This window comes from Pteropus alecto, unplaced genomic scaffold (genome assembly GCF_000325575.1).
Source record: "Pteropus alecto unplaced genomic scaffold, ASM32557v1 scaffold461, whole genome shotgun sequence".
Lineage (NCBI taxonomy): Eukaryota > Metazoa > Chordata > Mammalia > Chiroptera > Pteropodidae > Pteropus > Pteropus alecto.
Genome location: NW_006431079.1, coordinates 4,796,352 through 4,814,106, shown reverse-complemented (window position 1 = coordinate 4,814,106; position 17,755 = coordinate 4,796,352). Strand labels below are relative to the sequence as shown.

Sequence of the window (17,755 nt, the reverse complement as noted above, 5' to 3'; positions counted from 1 at the left end):
CATCTCATACAAACAGGAACTTTATACCTTTGCCTTGTTCACAGTTTCCATCCTAAACTGCCCATCTTGATCCAATTTTGTGCCCCATGTCTTCCCTTGTGACAGCCTTTCCCACTGAAGACCTTTCGGACCCGATTCTCAGCTTTCCTTCTATTTGGCCCTTTGCTGCCCTCCTCCACTATGAGCGGCTCTGGTTCTGCAGCCACCCAGGTTACAATCATCATCTGGTCCAGCCCAGGCTCCAGGCATACCTGGCCCCATAGTAGGGCTCACATGACTGCTGACCATGCAGAGGCAGCAAGTAGGGGGAGTGGGGGGTGACCTGAGTGGGTAAGATGCACCGACAGACAGCTGTTCACAAGCATTTCCCCATCCATCCTTCTAGTTAGAGAACTATTGAGGCCCATAAAAGACAATCTTCATGAGAATTCAGCTTCGTTAAAGATATACTCATATGCTGTGGCAGATCAAAAGTATGGGCTGTAGAATTAGACTGTCTGAGATTCAAATCCCAGATTTGCTACTTACAATGCTGGGCAGGTCATTCCTTCGTTTCCCCTCTGCTGAGTGGGAGAATACTATCTTCATTATAGGGTTGTCGGCATATATTTTATCTATTATTATTACTGTTATTAAAAAATTAGAGCAATACCCAGCTGAATGCTCAAAGAAGGAATAGTTTAACTAAGGAAAGGACAAAGAAGAAAACGAAAGTAAAGAAAAAAGTCACATTTATTGAGTGTCACCTCTGTCCCAACCGCACTCCTTCTTGGTCCACCATCAGGATCCACTTGCAGGTCCTCAAACATTCCTTGCTTTCTCTGCGCTAGGAACACTCCCACACACTGTTCTCTCTGCTCTCTCTACCCTGTTGCCTTCTGCCATTTCACAGGTTGTGGCCTGTGGCCCTTTTGCACCATCCTACACTGGGCTGGGTGCCCCATGCCCCAACTCTAGCCCTGAGCTCTTCTCAAGGTGGCCCCCATTCACATTGGTAGTTGCTGCCCATTCACTGGTCTGCTTTCCCACCACTCTGTGAGATCGTGGGAGAGGATGAGCCCTTCTCGGCTCTGCATCCTCGGCCTCTGGCATGGTGCCTGGTATGGAACGGTTGTGCCATGTGCAGGAATCAAGGAATGAATGAATTTGGCCCAGACTTTGAGGCTTGTGAGTCCCTGTCTGTCTTCTCCATTGAACCCAATGTTTTCGCATTCACATCTAAGCCCAAGGTGCCGAGAGGAAGAAGCCAGGAAGAAAAGGGAAAAAGAAAGAAGAGAGAGGAAGATGCAAAAGCAACTCTCCTTTTTTTCCCTTCCACTCTGTCTTTGAGCTGAGTCTTTTTAATTTGGAACCATTTCAACCTTAAAGAAAACTTACAAGAATAGTACAAAGAATTTTTTTCCCCTGAAGCATTTGGGAATGAGTGTTGACATGGTATCTGATCACCTTGAGTACTTTGTTGTGTATTTTCTGCAAACAAGGATATTCTCTAAATCTGACACGACCATCAGATTTAGGAAATTAACATTACTATGTTTAATCCTCAAACCTCATTGACATTTTGCCAATTGTTTTTTGATAGCCAAAGGTCTAGGTTAGAATCACGGCATTGCACTTAGATTTTATGTCTCTTTAGTCTCCTTCAATCCAGGACAGCTCCTCAGTCTTTCCTTGACTTTTACGGCTTTGAAACTTTTGGGGATTACATGTTGGTAATTCTATAAAATGTTTGAGCTTGTCTGATGTTTCCTCAGAATTAGATTCAGGTTATGTGTCTTTAGCAGGAATATCATTTCTTCTCATTTCTTCCTATTAGGTGACACATAATTAAAATTAAAATTTGTCCTATTACTGTTGTCTGCCAGACCTCTCTACTCTAAAGTTCTTGTTTTTTCTCTTTGTAGTTATTAAGTATTTTGAGGGCAGATATTTTGAGATTATACATCTTGTTCTTTATCATACTTTCCTATCATGCATCCATTTATTTCTTTAATTGGCATATGTATTTATTTATATCAGATAGCCTCTAGCTTTTCATTTTATTTAATGGGCATAATCCATTACTCTTACAACTCTGTGGGAACTTAGAGTCTATGTATATTTGGATTTGGTCTCCCTCTTGTTTTGATGTTATATTTTAATTTTTATTTTCTGTGGTTTTGACTTTTTAAATTTAACACGACTATTTTGTTTTATGTCTTTCTTATGCAAATTGGCAAGGAATAAGCAATCAAAAGGAAAGGAGACCTGGTAAGACTGAAATTTAATAGTTTTTGAAGGTCAAAAAACCACCTTTAAAAATGTACAGTTTTTATCCTAAATGCCAGAAGCTGAAATTCATTTCTGAGAGTAAACCACTTCTTTTGTCTTAGGAAACATCTACACTATGATCTTCATTTTATTGCAAATGTAAAGCAATAACAACAAAACAATAATATTAACAACAATATAGCCTTCTATAGAGCTTATTCTGTGCCAGACACTGTTCTAGACACACTGCATGCCTATATTAACTCACTTAATCCTCACAAAAACCCTATGAAGTAGTTATTATTATAATCTCCATTTTATAGGGAATCATCTGAGGCACTGGGAGTTTAAAATGACTTGACAAACATCATCAGTAAGTGGTTGAGCCAGAATCCAATCACAGGCTGCCAGACCTGTGAATCTACCTTTGTAACTACAATGCTAAACAAACTAGTCCAGAGGGGAGCTGGATCTGGAATTTGGGGCAACTGGGACTTGTACAGAGGCATTCTTTTGGGGGGAAGTAACTGGTCCTTGAGGTTAGGCAAGGAACCTGATGCCCTTGGAAAACCCCAAGGATGAGCTTAGTCTTCTGGGTCTTGAGAGCAGGCAAACCTATAAGCCAGTTATATAGGTTCTCTGTGTTATAATTCCCATCTGGCACTCCCCAAGCTTTCAACATCTTATTAACCATTGTCGGTTGGCCCTGGCTCTGATGTGGGATTATTAAAGGATGGACTCTAAGCATGGAGCAAAGGTAGAGAAGCAGCTGCCTGAGGAACAGACAAACAGTCTAGACCCAGGTAGATAGCTGGGGTGGCCAGCAAAGGCCACAAGTTTTTGATACATGTAATAATTCCCTAATGATTTCCCAAAATTCTTGGGTGGTCAATCTGGCAGAAGCCTGATCTTTTCTATGGTTAAAAAAGAATTGGTTCCTGGTTAATCATCTGCAAATAATACTTTCGATTTAAAAAGATTTGGGGGCCACCATTTGAGGAGTCAGACTTTGCCCTCAGAGTGCACATCTTTGGTTCTATTTAGAGTGTCCTGTTATTTCTAGCATTAGTTGAATCAGGTTGTGGACTATTCCTATATCAAACCATGACTTAAGAGTTGGGATCCAAGACATCTACCCAATTTTCATTAGCGTGGATTCTTCTTTAGCATAGCACGTATTAGCATGGCACGTATCACAGCTGTTGACTGAGGAAGGCAAGGCGAGTCTTCCATCTCAATGTACAAAGATACAATACACATGTTACTGCATCTAGTGTTCCTGCTATAGAGGCATTGTTAAAGAGGTACTGGGAGCCATGACTGAACACATGATTGATGGTAAAAGTAAAAGCCAAGGGAGACCACTGAAAGCCAAACACAAAAAGGCAACTGTAGAGAAACCGGATCCAGGAAGTGGGTTTACCTAGCAACCCAGCTGATGTGAAGGAAGATTCCCTCCAAGCAACATGGACTGAAACAGCAGAGCCTGTTAAAGTACATTCTGACTCATCAGATTTCTACGTGGAGCCACAGATGTGTTTAATTTTATACACTGAGACTGATTTGCACACTGCGAGCATGCACGAGCCCAGTTGCCTAAGCCACGTAAGCATGGTAGATATGTTAGGGAGTGGGAGACCTTGGCTGCCATTCTGAGGGCTCTGTTTGCTCTCTCTGGTTTCCTGATTCCACAAGACAAGACTCAGCCCTGCGGCTTTCATCTGAGGTTGTGGCCCAGTCACCCATCATTCACCACTCCTTGATTTTTCCTAGACTCTGGAAGGCTTTTCTGGATAGCTGGGACCGTTGTTCAGAGTCTGGGTGCAATTATCACAAAACAGCCTCTAACTTTAGAGAAAAAATGGACTTTGGATCAGCAAGAAGATGATGGCTAACCAGCCCTACACCCAAAACTGCAATTAGAGCAATTCTGATGTCGTTGTTAATCATGCTGATTTATGTTTTGAAAGGAAAGCAAATGATGAATATAATAATTATTTCTGTTTCTGCTTTCCCCAGTCTTTCTCCTCAAAAATTGGTAATAGCACTAAAGTCAAATTAGACATCTGTTTGAAAAATAAGCTGGAGTGCTGATGACAGCTGCCCTGAACTTACAAATGCACCACAGCTGTCAAACTCTAAATTAACAATGATTTTCATTTATGAATAGCATAGAACTAAGATCTAAAGGAGCTTTTTTCCCTCTGTTTTCCCAGCTTCCTGGGGCTGTTAAATGTGAAATCTTAGGGAACTTCCCAAGGAAAAATGTAGCTAAAATCAGCCTGCAATAATTAATCATGGAAGGAGTAGGGTACATTCTTTCTTCTTATATAATCTCACTTCTTCATTAGCTTTAGGTTGGGTATTCTCTGTGTCAAGCAGGCTTGCGGGGAAGCAAATAATCCAGGAAGAATTACTTGATTAGTAGTTGAAAGTGAATGGTGACAGAGCTGTGAGCATCTGGAGGCATGTCTACTTCTACAACACTGAGGACCCCCTGCTCATCTTGCAGCATCGTTTGCGTTTTCAGTGGGCTTCAGCTTGCGATTCTTTCAGGTGAAGTCACGAATGCCCAGATATATGACTTTGTGACACTGTGGTTGCCTACTGGGTGTAAAAGATCTAATAACGCCATTTTGGTCACAGGATAAAATACGCTGACCTGTTTCACACTTACTTCATGACCCTAAAAGACAAAGTAGGTGTGGAACCATTTCTTTGTCCTTTTCTACCCTTGTCCCAGAGTCATCCCTGTCCTTCTTGGGGGAGGGGGAAGGCTCAGGAGTGGAGCAACACTTCTACTGTGTGTATTCCCTGGTTAAAAACAATACATGGGCTGAAAAATTAATGTAAATATGAAACTATCTGCTACTTTTTCGCTGTTGCCCAAACGTTTCCATGTTTATCCTTTGACCATTTCATGGCAAAAATGTCCACAGGGATAAATAAATTGTGGTATATGCATGTAATGGAATATCATTCAGATCTATAAAGGAATAAAATACCAATGCCTACTACAACATGGATAAACCTCAAAAACATTACAGTAAGTGAAAAAAGCCAGATACAAAAGATCTCATCATATGATCCCATTTATGTGAAATGCCAAGAATAGGTAAATCCATTGAGGCAGAAGGTGCTTTGCCTTCTGGTGGTTTCCAAGGGCTGGAGGGAGAGGAGAATGGGGATAAACTGCTTAGTGAGTAGTTTTACTTTGGAGCAATGGAAATGTTTTGGAACTAGATAGAGGTGGTAGTTGCCCAACATTGTGAAGGTACTAGATGCTACTGAATTGATAACTTTAAAATGGCTATGTTCATGGTATGTGAATTTGATTTCAATTTTAAAAGTGTCTATAGGGTCAAAGCATCATACTTTGATCCCACTGTGATCAGGGCAAGGAATATATTGGCAACTTCTGTTTCATCAATGGGAGAGGACTGGGACGAGTCTTGCTGCTCGGGCCGTGGGCCCTGGTGCACCGCTGGTGCCGACCGTGTACTCACACATGCCCACCAAGTTGCCATCAGCCCCCAGCCTCTTGCAATGTTGGCACCATCTATAGAGCATGGCTTCAGTGTCCCCACCTGAGCTTCAGTGTACTGCTGCGCCTGGAGCTCCTTTCCAGCCTGTATTTCCTGTTTTATTCTTGCCAGTTTCCTGTCCTGGGGGCTCAATCCTGCACCTGCAACTCCAGCTGCTGAGTGAAACTCTGCTGCCATTGGACAGCTCCCCTGGAATCCTGCCACTGCTGGCCTTTCAGGAACTTCTGGCATCTGGATTTCACCTGTTCGATGGCAGGTCTCAGGATATCTAAGTCTTCCTGGACCAAGCATATGTTGCCCTTTTAGCCATGACCTGGTCTTTCCAAATACTCTCCCAAGAACCAGCCACTTCAGCTGCTGAGGGTTTTTCGCTCCCTTTTCTTCAGACTCCTTGCTTCCTCCTCTGGTTAGCATCGCTGAGGTCCTATCCAACCTTAATAGAAAGCCATCCTGATTTATGACAAAGAAGCCTGCGGTTCTTCTCAATACCTAATGCCAGGAAAATTGTGGGGTAAGCTGTACCCCCGCCACATCAGATCCTCCTAACCCTGCCAGCTTCCTCTAAATCATACAAAAAAGTCATCTCATGTGAGTTTTCTGTGTTATTTCCTTCTAAAATAAAAAGAGCTGATGAGCTCTGTGAAGGTACAGAGTATTATGAGTGTTAGTTAATTCCTTCTTAATATTCACCCTCTCTTCCTACTAACAAGCCTTTCTCTTGCCAGATCCCTGGGTTTGTTTTCCATTTTAAAAATGACATTTAGTTTCCTTACTTGAGAAACGACATTTCCCCCCACAGGTAGTCCTCCATCAAACCAACTGAGGCAGAAGGCAAGGGTGAGGGGTGGGGGCTGGTCAAGCTCAGTCAGTATAGTTTCCTGGTGACAAGGGCTTTGGCATCAGCTTTAAGGCCCAGCTTCATGACTTACCTGCTTTATTACACTAAATATAAACTCTCTAAACCTCAGTTTTCACATTAACAAAATGGAAATAATATAGAGAAGACCTTATAAGCTTTTATGAGGATTAAATGAGATAAGGCATGTGCTGCACCTAGCATAGTGCTTGGCAATAAATCTAAGCTACTTACATTGTTATTCATACTAATCGATGCATTGGGCACTTCTATATGCCTCTTCACATTGTCTCATCCAATTCTGACTCCAGCACTATTGCAGTAACCAACTCTGCTCCACTGTAATTGGATGATGCACACCCTGCCCGCATGGTGTACCTCTTGCTTCCTGTGCTAGAACTTCTCTGATGCTGTAGTATGTATTCAGAATGTTATGATCACTCACATGTGTGCAACTCAGAAATACAGGGGAGTTAATGCTTATGGGGACGCCCTTGATCAACGGAGGATGGAAGCCTACATCCCTGGGCATACTGTTCTGAGACACACACCATAGCCTTCTTAAAAGGTCCCAGCAGGATCAAGCACCACTTGCTACAGTGATGGCCAAGTCAATAACACCTGACTAAATCATATCTGCTCCCCACCCCTCCTGTTACCTGGGATTACTTCTCAAATAAACTACTTGCATATAAGCCTTTATCTTAGATGGGCTTTGGGGAGAATCTGGGACAGAAATCAGCAGTTATTGAGTTGTTAGCACTGGAAGAAGCATCAGAGCAGGGGTCAATATGATTTTTCTATAAAGCTCCAGAGAAAAAATATTTTAGCCTTTGTAGGCCATAAGGTCTCTTTTGCAAATTCTTGATTCTGCTGCTTAGTGTGAAAGTTGCCCTAAATAATACTTAAATGAATGAATGTGGCTGTGTTCCAATAAAACTTTATTTACAAAACAAAACAAACAAAGAAACAAACAAACAAACAAAACAAACCCACGGGCTGGATTTGGCCTATAGGTACAAAACAAAACAAACAAAGAAACAAACAAACAAAACAAACCCACGGGCTGGAGTTGGCCTATAGTCTGTGGTTTGCCAATCCCTGTATTAGAGCCATAAAGAGGAGTGAAAATGATCCCGTCCTCCATGAAGCTCACAGTCTGTGTGGGAAGGAGAAGTGCCTACTGATGAGGCTGTAAGGCGTCTGGGACAAGTCACGAAGGGCCCTAGACACCATGCTAAGGCATTTTGACTTTATTCTTTGCTAATGGAGAAAATTAAATCTTGCAGGGGCTGCAGGTGGGAGTAGGTTATTTCACTGGCAAGAAGCGAATTGCTTCTTTTTAACATTTATGTGAAACCTGGTTCTGCCAGAGACTGCCCCATCTGTACTCCTCCAACTCTCTGACTGATACTTCCATTATCAAACTCCCCTCCCCTCACATTGTATCAACAGGGCAAAGGTCCCTAATCTGATAGCCCTGAAGCCAGATGTGTTTCAGAATTCAGAATATTTTTAGATTTCAGAAAGATAATACCGTGCAAATTCTAATATTTTGTAATATGCTGATTAAGGTCTGGGGTGGCATCAAACGCATTAACACTTACACTGAGAGTATAACTAATTTTAAGTCAGTTCAGGGTAGGTTTGGGCCCTAAATGAGTTAAGAAAACTCTTTTGGATTTTAGAGCTTGTTGGATTTCAGAATTGCAGATGAAAGACTGTGGACCATATTATTTGTTTTGTTGTGTTTCACCACTAGACTGTGACACCTTCAAAGACAGCCTGAGTCCTCAGTGCCCACACACAGGAGGCATTCAATGAATGTTCTCAAGAGAATGAACAGACAAGAATGGCTGGAGAACAATGTTCAAGGAGGGATTCAGTGGAAGAAGAGGCTGTTGAGGGACTCTGGCAAAGGATGTAGGGAGACCTATCAGGATTCTAGACTTAATCTTGAAGGTGATGAAAAGCCCCATTAAGTTTGTTAGGTAAGTAGTGTGACTCAGCTGTGTATGAGGACTGCAAGTCTTAGACCAGTGTGAGGAAGGTGCTAGGGTAAGCAATTAGGAGGTTCCTGTAATAGTGAGGCAAGAAGTGTCTGTGTATAAGGCAGTGAATGCAAAGCAAGTGATAAATAGGAGAAACTAACCTGGCAACTAATGATGTTAGGGGAGAGGGAGAAGTCAGAGCTGAACCTAACCCCGTGGCATCAGTCTGAGATGGTAGCATACAGTAAAAAGATTCACAGACTCCAGAGCTCAGATGCTTCTGTTTAAATCCCAGAGCTGTCACTGCAATCTTGAGCAAGTTACTTAATCACTCTGTGTCTTAGCTTCCCCTTTAGTACCCTGAGGTTGTGAAAATCAAATACGTATTTTTTAATACACAAAGAACAAGGTTTAGCTCTTTACTATTATTACTCCTTGTAACCAACCATTGTTTCAGAAGGTTGAATTCCCCAAATGGTTCACCAAGTGACTGTCTCCTCAGGAGTAGGATGACCCAAATCTCAGACCTTCCCAAGAAGTGACAAAGCCATGTCAGAAATTTAATAATAAGAGTACGTAATAAATACAATAAATGTATGAAAGAGAGGATCACTTCAGGGGACAAAATTATCATCAGACTCAATGGGACAGGACTTTCTCTGTGGGGTCTTGTAAATATCTATTCCAGTCACGAGGGTTTTTTCTTTCAATCTGTTGCTACTTTGCCATAGTGGTTTTCATTCAGCGTTCTTGCAGCATTGTAGAATGCCAGGAAAACTTTAAGTGCCGGGTCATTCATCTGTAGGGAGAAGGCTATAAGGAGGGCTGCCTGGAAATCCTGTAATTTAGAAATGTTCAAATCTTTGCATCCAAACAGAAAATGGAAATGGTGTCAGGTTTGTGCCAAAAGGAAAGTTGTAATTGCTATGTGCTTCCCTTCCCAGCCCTCCTGGGCAAAGGAGTACAACCAACGAAGCAGGCTTCGGAGCTGTCATCTACAGAACTTTTAGTAGACGCTGCAGCTTACCCTACCAGGCTGTCACCTCCCAGGAATATTACCCAAACACTGCAACACAAATGCTCCTTTTTTGCAAGTGAGGGCTCTGCAGCAAAGTTGGCACCTCGCCTTTCATCTGTCCTGAACTTTGCTGCCAGATTTCAGTGTCCTTGCTAACTTTTTAGCAAACCTTCCTTCAAAAATGTCCACTCTGTTTAACAATGGCTAATAGCTCCCTCCTTCCTCTTGAATCAAATTCAATCTCTTTATCTTGACATTGGAGGATCTCCATGATTAAGCAATGAATTTTGGTCCCCAAAGACCTTCTAATCTCACACAGTCTATCTGTTTATTGCCTCCCCGGGCTGCCATCTTTACTCCTATTCTAAGCTCTCACTTCAGTTTTCACTCTTGCTACCTCCTTCACCTAGAAGATTCTCTTTCGTCCATTTATCCAAACCCTACTACAGCCTTCAAGATATAAATGAACCTTTTCAAGAAGCTCTGGTGCTCTCATTATTCCAGTCCTTACTCATTCCTTTCTGACTAACCGTGCTTAATTTGTCCCCAGTTCATGTCTGCCTTGGGTTTGCTAACTTTTGCATACATATTATTATTATATATACATATTATTTTTATTTACACCAAAACTAGACTGAAAGTGTCTCAAAAGTCAGGATCATTGTTTCTACTCAGTGTCTCCCTCAGTGCTGGTATGCTCTGGGCACATGATAGGTGTACATGGAATGCTGATTGGTTGGTTTCCCAAAAACCACCTTCCACATGAAAAAGAAGGAAACTTGCTCAGCTAGTACTGTATTTCATGTTTTACTTAAAAGTGGAATATAATAGTATTCCCATTAAAATAAGAAATAACCATAAATACTACCATTTAATATTCTACTAGAGATGATAGATAATAAACTAAAACATGAAAAAGAAACAAAACTATACTTATTCATTATTTCCCGAAAGCATGAAAGAACAAGTTATTAGAACGATCAAGAGAGTTTAGCAATGTCCAGATTCAAACTTAAGGTATAAGAATCAATAGGATTCCTAAACACAAGCAATCAATGATTAGAGAGGTATAATAGGGGAGAAAAAAGCCAAAAAAGGCTAATTCTCTGGTACCTGACTCCTCTGTAAAATGGGGTAGTTTGTTGTGAAGATTAAATCAGATACTAGATGTGCAGCTGAGTTCCTGGTACATAGACAATATCGGCTGACCTTTTCTCTCTCCTCCAACTGGCCCATGAGAACCTCAAGGGCCAAGAACGAACATACCTGAGTTGTCTGTGTATCCTGGATGCCTGAGCAGATAGCTCAGTTACATTTGTTGAAAAAATAAGTGTATACTCAAGCCACATTGGTTAACTTTTAATAAATAAACATATGTTCACATGTTCATTATTATGCCTTTATGGCTTCCATCAGGCAGATCAAATGCCTCTGGATTGTGGGAACAAAAAAATCAAAGAAAATCAAAGACCTAGGCCAGAAGGATAAGGATTTTTAGAGCAGGAAGACTCATCACAGAGATCTGATGTTTTCCGACTTTCTTCTTCAAAGCTCCAGGCTCTATGGAGTGATAGGGTCACCATGGGCAGGGGTGTGGGTACTAGAAAGCCAAGCTGAGAACTGGTCTCCAGGCTGAGAAATTGAACATACTAATGGACAATGGCCAGGCCATATATGACAGTGATAACAGAACTCTTATCCCCAACCTCTGCAGCAACTGGTTTGGAAGGTCAAACCATAAGCTCTGAAGCTATCAGCCCACAAAGTTTAGGACTTGGTCAATGACTGATTTGACCAACCAATGACTAATTTTTGCCCCCACTGCCTCCTCTATTTCCAACTCGGGACCAACCGAAAAAAAAAAGAGCCAAAGACATTCTCCAAACCAATTGCTTAAAATGTTTCACTTCTAGTTGACCCGCTTCCATCTTCCTTATGCCAACAATCTCCAATCTGAATGTTCTTGCAGTCTTCTCTTTTTTTACTATAAAGCTTTCCCATTCCTCTGCCTGCCTTTGAGTCTCTGAAACGCTAATGATGGCAGCTGACTTCCTTGCCATATAGCAAGCTCTGAATAAATAGCCTCTGTTCTCATTTCAGTGGTCTTTCCTGCCCACTTATTACATCTCCCTGAATACCTTTCTATGACATATAATTTCAGAGACACAGATTTGAGATAATGCTACGTTTCAGAGGAAAACTATTAGGTTGTTAACACCTGTTATCATCTGCTGTAACTCACCAAAAGGAGGATCAGGAGGCCCCACAGGAAGTGGCATAAGAGGGCAATTTTGATGGGGGAAGGAAGAAGATTGAATCATAAAGTAGAGCCGGAGGCTAACAGAGGTTACAACTGGATCTCAGCCTAATGTGGTTTAAGGGTACCAGATATTAAATTTCAGATGAAGGAGGTCACAGATTATATTTACCGGGTTTGTAAATCTTTCTAAAGTAGCTCTAGTATCTTTACCTCTAGAAAGACAGACAGTGGCCAGGACAATCACCGAATGATGCAAATAGAGATTCCGGTGAATGATTCTGTTATAGCACTTCACCAATGATGTCCCATAGTCCTATTTTAGAGCTGAGATAACTGAGGACAGAGAAATGATGCAACTTGCCTGATGATTCAACAAAGCCACTTTTCTTACTGCAACCACATCGTGAAGTCTTTGATGGACCACAGGGAAGGGGAGGGAAGTGTTACAAGAATGCCATGCTCACTTACTTTAGGATGACACAGCCCGTTCCTGCTGGTGGCGCTATCCAGAACACTTGGATCCGCGTCCTCCTCCGTGGGGTGCTTTCAGTGACCGCAACGGGGCAGTTACTCATAAATTGTGTTTCTTCTTCATCTATGATCTACGGAAAACCAGCAGAAAATAAACACATTAAAATGAGCTTCGCTTTGGGAAGGCTCTTAAGTTTCCGAGTTGACACTTCCTTAATTTTATTTTTAAACCTGTCATTTTGTGTTAGCAGCTCTAGATCCCCAGACACCAGAATAGTGCTTGGCATACAGTTCCAGTCAATGCTTGTTGAATTAACATGAGGGCAAGGATTTGGCACATGTTCTCCTACGCTCTCTGGGACCAGGATCTTGTGTCAGCACTTTGAGGAACAGGCCACTAGGTGATGATCTTGCTCATTTCACTCAGATAAGCTGTGTCCCACTTTAGGGAAGGAAGAGAAGGATGGGAAGAGAAAATCCAAAGCAAACACTCTCTATATAGCTAGATTTTGTAATTCGACTACAATTTTAGAACTTGAAATTAAAACGTTAGGAAAAAAAAAAAGCACCCTTTTGGAGGAAGTATACCAAAGTACATAAGTCCCCTAGCTTCATAGCACTGCTTACTTGTGCAATCTCTACTTTCTTAATTTGTGCATTAAATTAGGCTCTCCCAAGTTACCCATAAAGGTTTCCTATGACATTGCAAAAGAGCTGGCAGCCATTCCCCAAAACTGCTTTCAGCATTTTTCTTGCTTGCTTCTGGGTCTGCTGCCAGTACTTGCCTATCTATCTAGTAGAACTATAGACTATTAGACCTAGAACGATCTTTTGGGGGAAATCATCTAAATCCTACTGGTCTTAAGTGCCAATTCGTTGATTGGTAGTAGCTATGTAGTGTTAATGACATTAAGAGATACCACTTATTGAGTGTTTAGTACATCCCAGACACCAAAGTAAGTGCTTTTTTTCTGAATTACTCATTTGATCTTCAAATATAATCTGATGAGATCATTGTACCCATAATTGTATTTATTTTACTTTTAAAAATTCCTCTTCCTTTTAGCACAGCAGGTAAAAAAAATTAAATCACTTAAACTCCTTAGTTCATCATATATTTTCATCACAGGACAAAGTAAAGGCAATCTATTTCCTTCTGTTTATCTCTATTTTCTTTACCTTACTCCCATTTCCCTCCTTTATTTATCAACTACAACTGGATCGTGTGTGTGTGTGCGTGTGTGTGTGTGTGTGAGAGAGAGAGAGAGAGAGAGAGAGAAGTTATATAGAATTGTTTTGTGAGTGTTTTAATGTTTCTTTCGCTTAACCTTATGCTTTTGGAATTTGTCAATGTTATTACATGTGAATGTAATTCATTGATTCTTACTGTTGTCTAGTATTCCACTGCATGTTTAGACCGCGTTTTACATACCCACTCTCTCAGTGAGGAGCACTTGGCTCTCTGCCTCCATAAACATTGCTGCAATGAAGATTCTCATGCTGCTCTACTTGCGGACCCATGTGAGAGTTTCTCAGCAATATAAATCATGTAGTGGGATTGCTGGGTTGTTGGGTTGTGGATATAACCATATTAATTTCACTAAATACTTCCAGATTGTTTTACAGAATGGAGATACCTCCTTTTATTCTATTAGCTATACACAAATGTTCCCTTTTCCCCATATCTTCACCAGTACTGTGATTGCTAAACTTTCTAATAGTTTTCAATCTGATAGATGGAAAGTAGTATCTTGTTTTAATTGAATACTAATGAATTCAAGCATCTCTTAACGAATTTATCAGGTTTCTCCTTCTGTGAATTGCCTACTCAGAATCTTTGCCAGTGGATTTTCCTATCCTTTTCTTGCTGATTTGTAGGACTTTCTAGATAAAAATTTCTCAACATTAACAAATATCTTTCTGTCACTCACAGATTCATTTTATCTTTAGAATCTTTCATTTAACAGAAATAACTTCCATCTAGTCAAATTCATCAATATCTCTCCTCTGGCTTGCAATTTTGTGGTCTTGTCTTAAAAATTGAGATCACGAAGATATTCTCAATATTTATTCCCATTAGCTTTATAATTATACCTTTCACATTTAGGCCTTCAATCTATTTGAAATTTATTTTCTAATATTATAGAGTAGGGATCCAACAGAATTTTCTGCATACTGTGAGCTACTTTTAAAAATTAATAAGCTTTATTTTTTTAGAGCAATTTTAGTTTTACAACAAATTTGAGCAGAGTTATGAGTTTCCACATTCTCCCTGTGCCCACACGTGCACAACCTCCTTTGCTATCAACATCCTGCACCAGAGTGGTATATTCATTACAATTAATGAACCTATATTGACATATCATTATCACCCAACCTCCATACTTTGCACTAGGGCTCACTCTTGGTGGTGTATATTCTATGGGTTTTGATAAATGTATAATGACATGTACCTACCATTGTACATTATAGTGTTGTACTGAAGGGTTTTACTGCCTTAGAAATCCTTTGTACTCTACCTATTCATCCCTCCCTCCCCCAACTCCTGGCAACTGTTACTCTTTTAATATAATCACTTATTAGTTCCAGGAGTTTTGGTCAATTTTTTTTCAGATTTTTCTATGTAGACAATCATGCCATCTGTGAACAAAAACCCTTTTATTTCTTCCTTCCCAATCTGTACACTCTTTATTTCCTTTTCTTATATTGGATTAGCTAGGACTTCCAGCATGATGTTGAAAAGTAGTGGTGAGAAGAGACATCTTTGCCTGGTTCATGATCTTAACAGGAAAGCTTCAAATTTCTTATCAGTAGGTATGATACTAGCTATAGGTTATCTTTGTAGATGTTTTTTATCAGGTTGAGAACATTCCTCTTTATTCCTAGTTTGCCGAGAGTTTTTATCATGAATGGGTATTAGATTTTTGTCAAATGTTTTTTCTGCATCAATTCATATAATCATGTGATTTTTATTCTTTAGCCTGTTAATGTGATGGATTACATTTATTGACTTTTGAATGTTGATCCAGCCTTGCATACCTGGGATAAATCCCAGGTTGTGGTGTATAATTCTTCCTATATATTACTGGATTCAATTTGTTAATGTTTTGTTGAGAATTTTTATATCTATGTTCATGAGAGATATTGCAGTTTTCTTGCAATGTCTTTGTCTGGTTTTAGTGTTAGGGTGATGATGGCTTCATAAAATGAGGTAGAAAGTAGAAGATTGGTATAATTTCTTCCTTAAATGTTTGATACAATTCTCTACTTAACCAATCTGGGCCTGGTGCTTTCTGTTTTGGAAGGTTATTAATTATTGATTCAGTTTCTTTGTTACACATATGCCTATTCAGATCGTCTATATCTTTTTGTGTGAGTTTTGGAAGATTGTGTCTTTCAAGAAATTGTACTGTTTCGTCTAGGTTATCAAACATGTGGATATATGGTTGTTCGTAATACTTCTTATTTTTTTAATGTTCTTAGAATTACTTCTTTCATTTCTGATATTAGTAATTTGTGTTTTCTCTCTCTTTTTTTAGTCTGATTAGAGGCTTATTGATGTTATAGATCTTTTTGAGTCAGTTTTTTATTTTGTTGATTTTCTCTATTGATTTCTTGTTTTCAATTTCATTGATTTCTGCTCTATTTTTAAATTTCTTTTCTTCTGCTTACTTTGAATGTAATTTGATTTTCTTTTCCTAGTTTCCTAAAGTGGAAGCTTAGATTATCGATTTTAGATCTTTCCTCTATCGTAATATATACATTCAATTATATACATTTTCCTCCAAGCACTGCTTTTGCTGCATCCCATAAATTTTAATAAGTTCTATTTTCATTTTCATTTAGTTCAATATGTTTTAAAATTTAATTTGAAGTCTCTTCATTGAACCATGTTTTAGTTAGAAGTGTGTTGCTTAATCTCCAAGTATTTGAGGATTTTCCAGCTTTCTTTCTGTTTTGATTTCTAGTTTAATTCCATGGCGGTTTGATAGCAGTCATTCTATGATTTTATTATTTTAAACTTGTTAATATGTGTTTTATGGCCCAGAATGTGGTCTATCTTGGTGAATGTCCCATGTAAGCTTGAGAAGAGTATGTATTCTGCTGTTGTTGGATGAAATAGTCTACAGATGTTAATTATTTCCAGTTTATTGATAGTGTGGTTGAGTTCAACTGTGTCCTTACTGATTTTCTGATGGCCGAACCTGTCCATTTCTGATAGAGGGGTGTTGAAGTCTGCAACTATTATAATGGTTTCAACTATTTCTCCTTGCAGGTCTTTCAATTTTCACCACACACATTTTGACACTATGTTGTTAGGCACAAACATACTAAGAATGGTTATATTTTCTTTGATATTAACCCTCTTAGGTGATGCTCCTCTTTATTCCTGATAAATTTTCTTGTTCTAGAGGCTGCTGTGTCTGAAATTAATATTGCTATTCCTGTTTTCTTTTGATTAGTGTTAGCAATATATTTCTCCATCATTTTACTTTGAATCTATGTGTCTTTATATTTAAAGTGAGTTTCTCGTGCTGTTTAAAAGCAACACGGAGTTGGGCTTTGTTTTTTCATTCACTTTGAAAATCTGTCTTTTAATTGGTATTTTTAGATTATTGACATTTAAGACGATTACTGATATAGTTAGATTAATATTTGCCATATTTGCTACTATTTTCTATTTGTTGCCCTTGTTCTTTTTTTCAATTTTTGTCTTCTATGTTTTCTGACTTTTGTGATTTTAATTAAGCATTTTGTATGATTTTATTGTCTCTCCTTTCTTAGCATATTGGTTACACTTTTTTTTTTTAGTGGTTGCCTTAGAATTTGCCCTAGAGTATGCATTTACAACTAACTCAAGTTTACTTTCAAATAACACTATACTGCTTCACAAATAGTGCAAAAACCTTATAAGAACAAAATATGCCTAATTCCTCCCTCCTGTCCCTTGTATCATTGTTGTTATTTATTTCACTTACACATAAGCATATATAAGTATCTATATATTGCTATAAGTATGTAAAATTGAATACACTGTTATTATTATTTTGAGCAAACTGTTATATGTTAAGATCAATTAAGAATAAAACCAAAAAGTCTTCATTTTACCTTCATTTATTCTTTTTCTGATGCTCTTCCTTTCTTAACAAAGATCCGAATTTCTGACCTATATTATTTTTCTTCTCTCTAAAGAAACTTTAAAACATTTCTTGCAAGGCAGGTCTACTGGCAACAAATTCCCTCAATTTTTGTTTCAGAATGTCTATTTCTCTTTCGCTTTTGAAGAATAATTTCGCAGGGTACAGAATTCTGAGTTGGTCTTTCTTCTCTTTCAACATTAAATATTTCATTCGACTTTTTTTG

General features: G+C 39.2%; 1 protein-coding gene across 2 annotated transcripts in view; it reads right to left on the bottom strand.

The window, feature by feature from the left end:
• The window catches only part of SPON1 (spondin 1), a 229,932-nt gene that overhangs the window by 156,336 nt on the left and 55,841 nt on the right, over window positions 1-17,755 (bottom strand). For both annotated transcript variants that reach the window (XM_015596503.2, XM_015596502.2), the window contains exon 3: window positions 12,389-12,522. In XM_015596503.2, coding sequence (XP_015451989.1) covers window positions 12,389-12,522 — 134 coding nt within the window. The remainder of the gene's footprint in view (window positions 1-12,388; window positions 12,523-17,755) is intronic.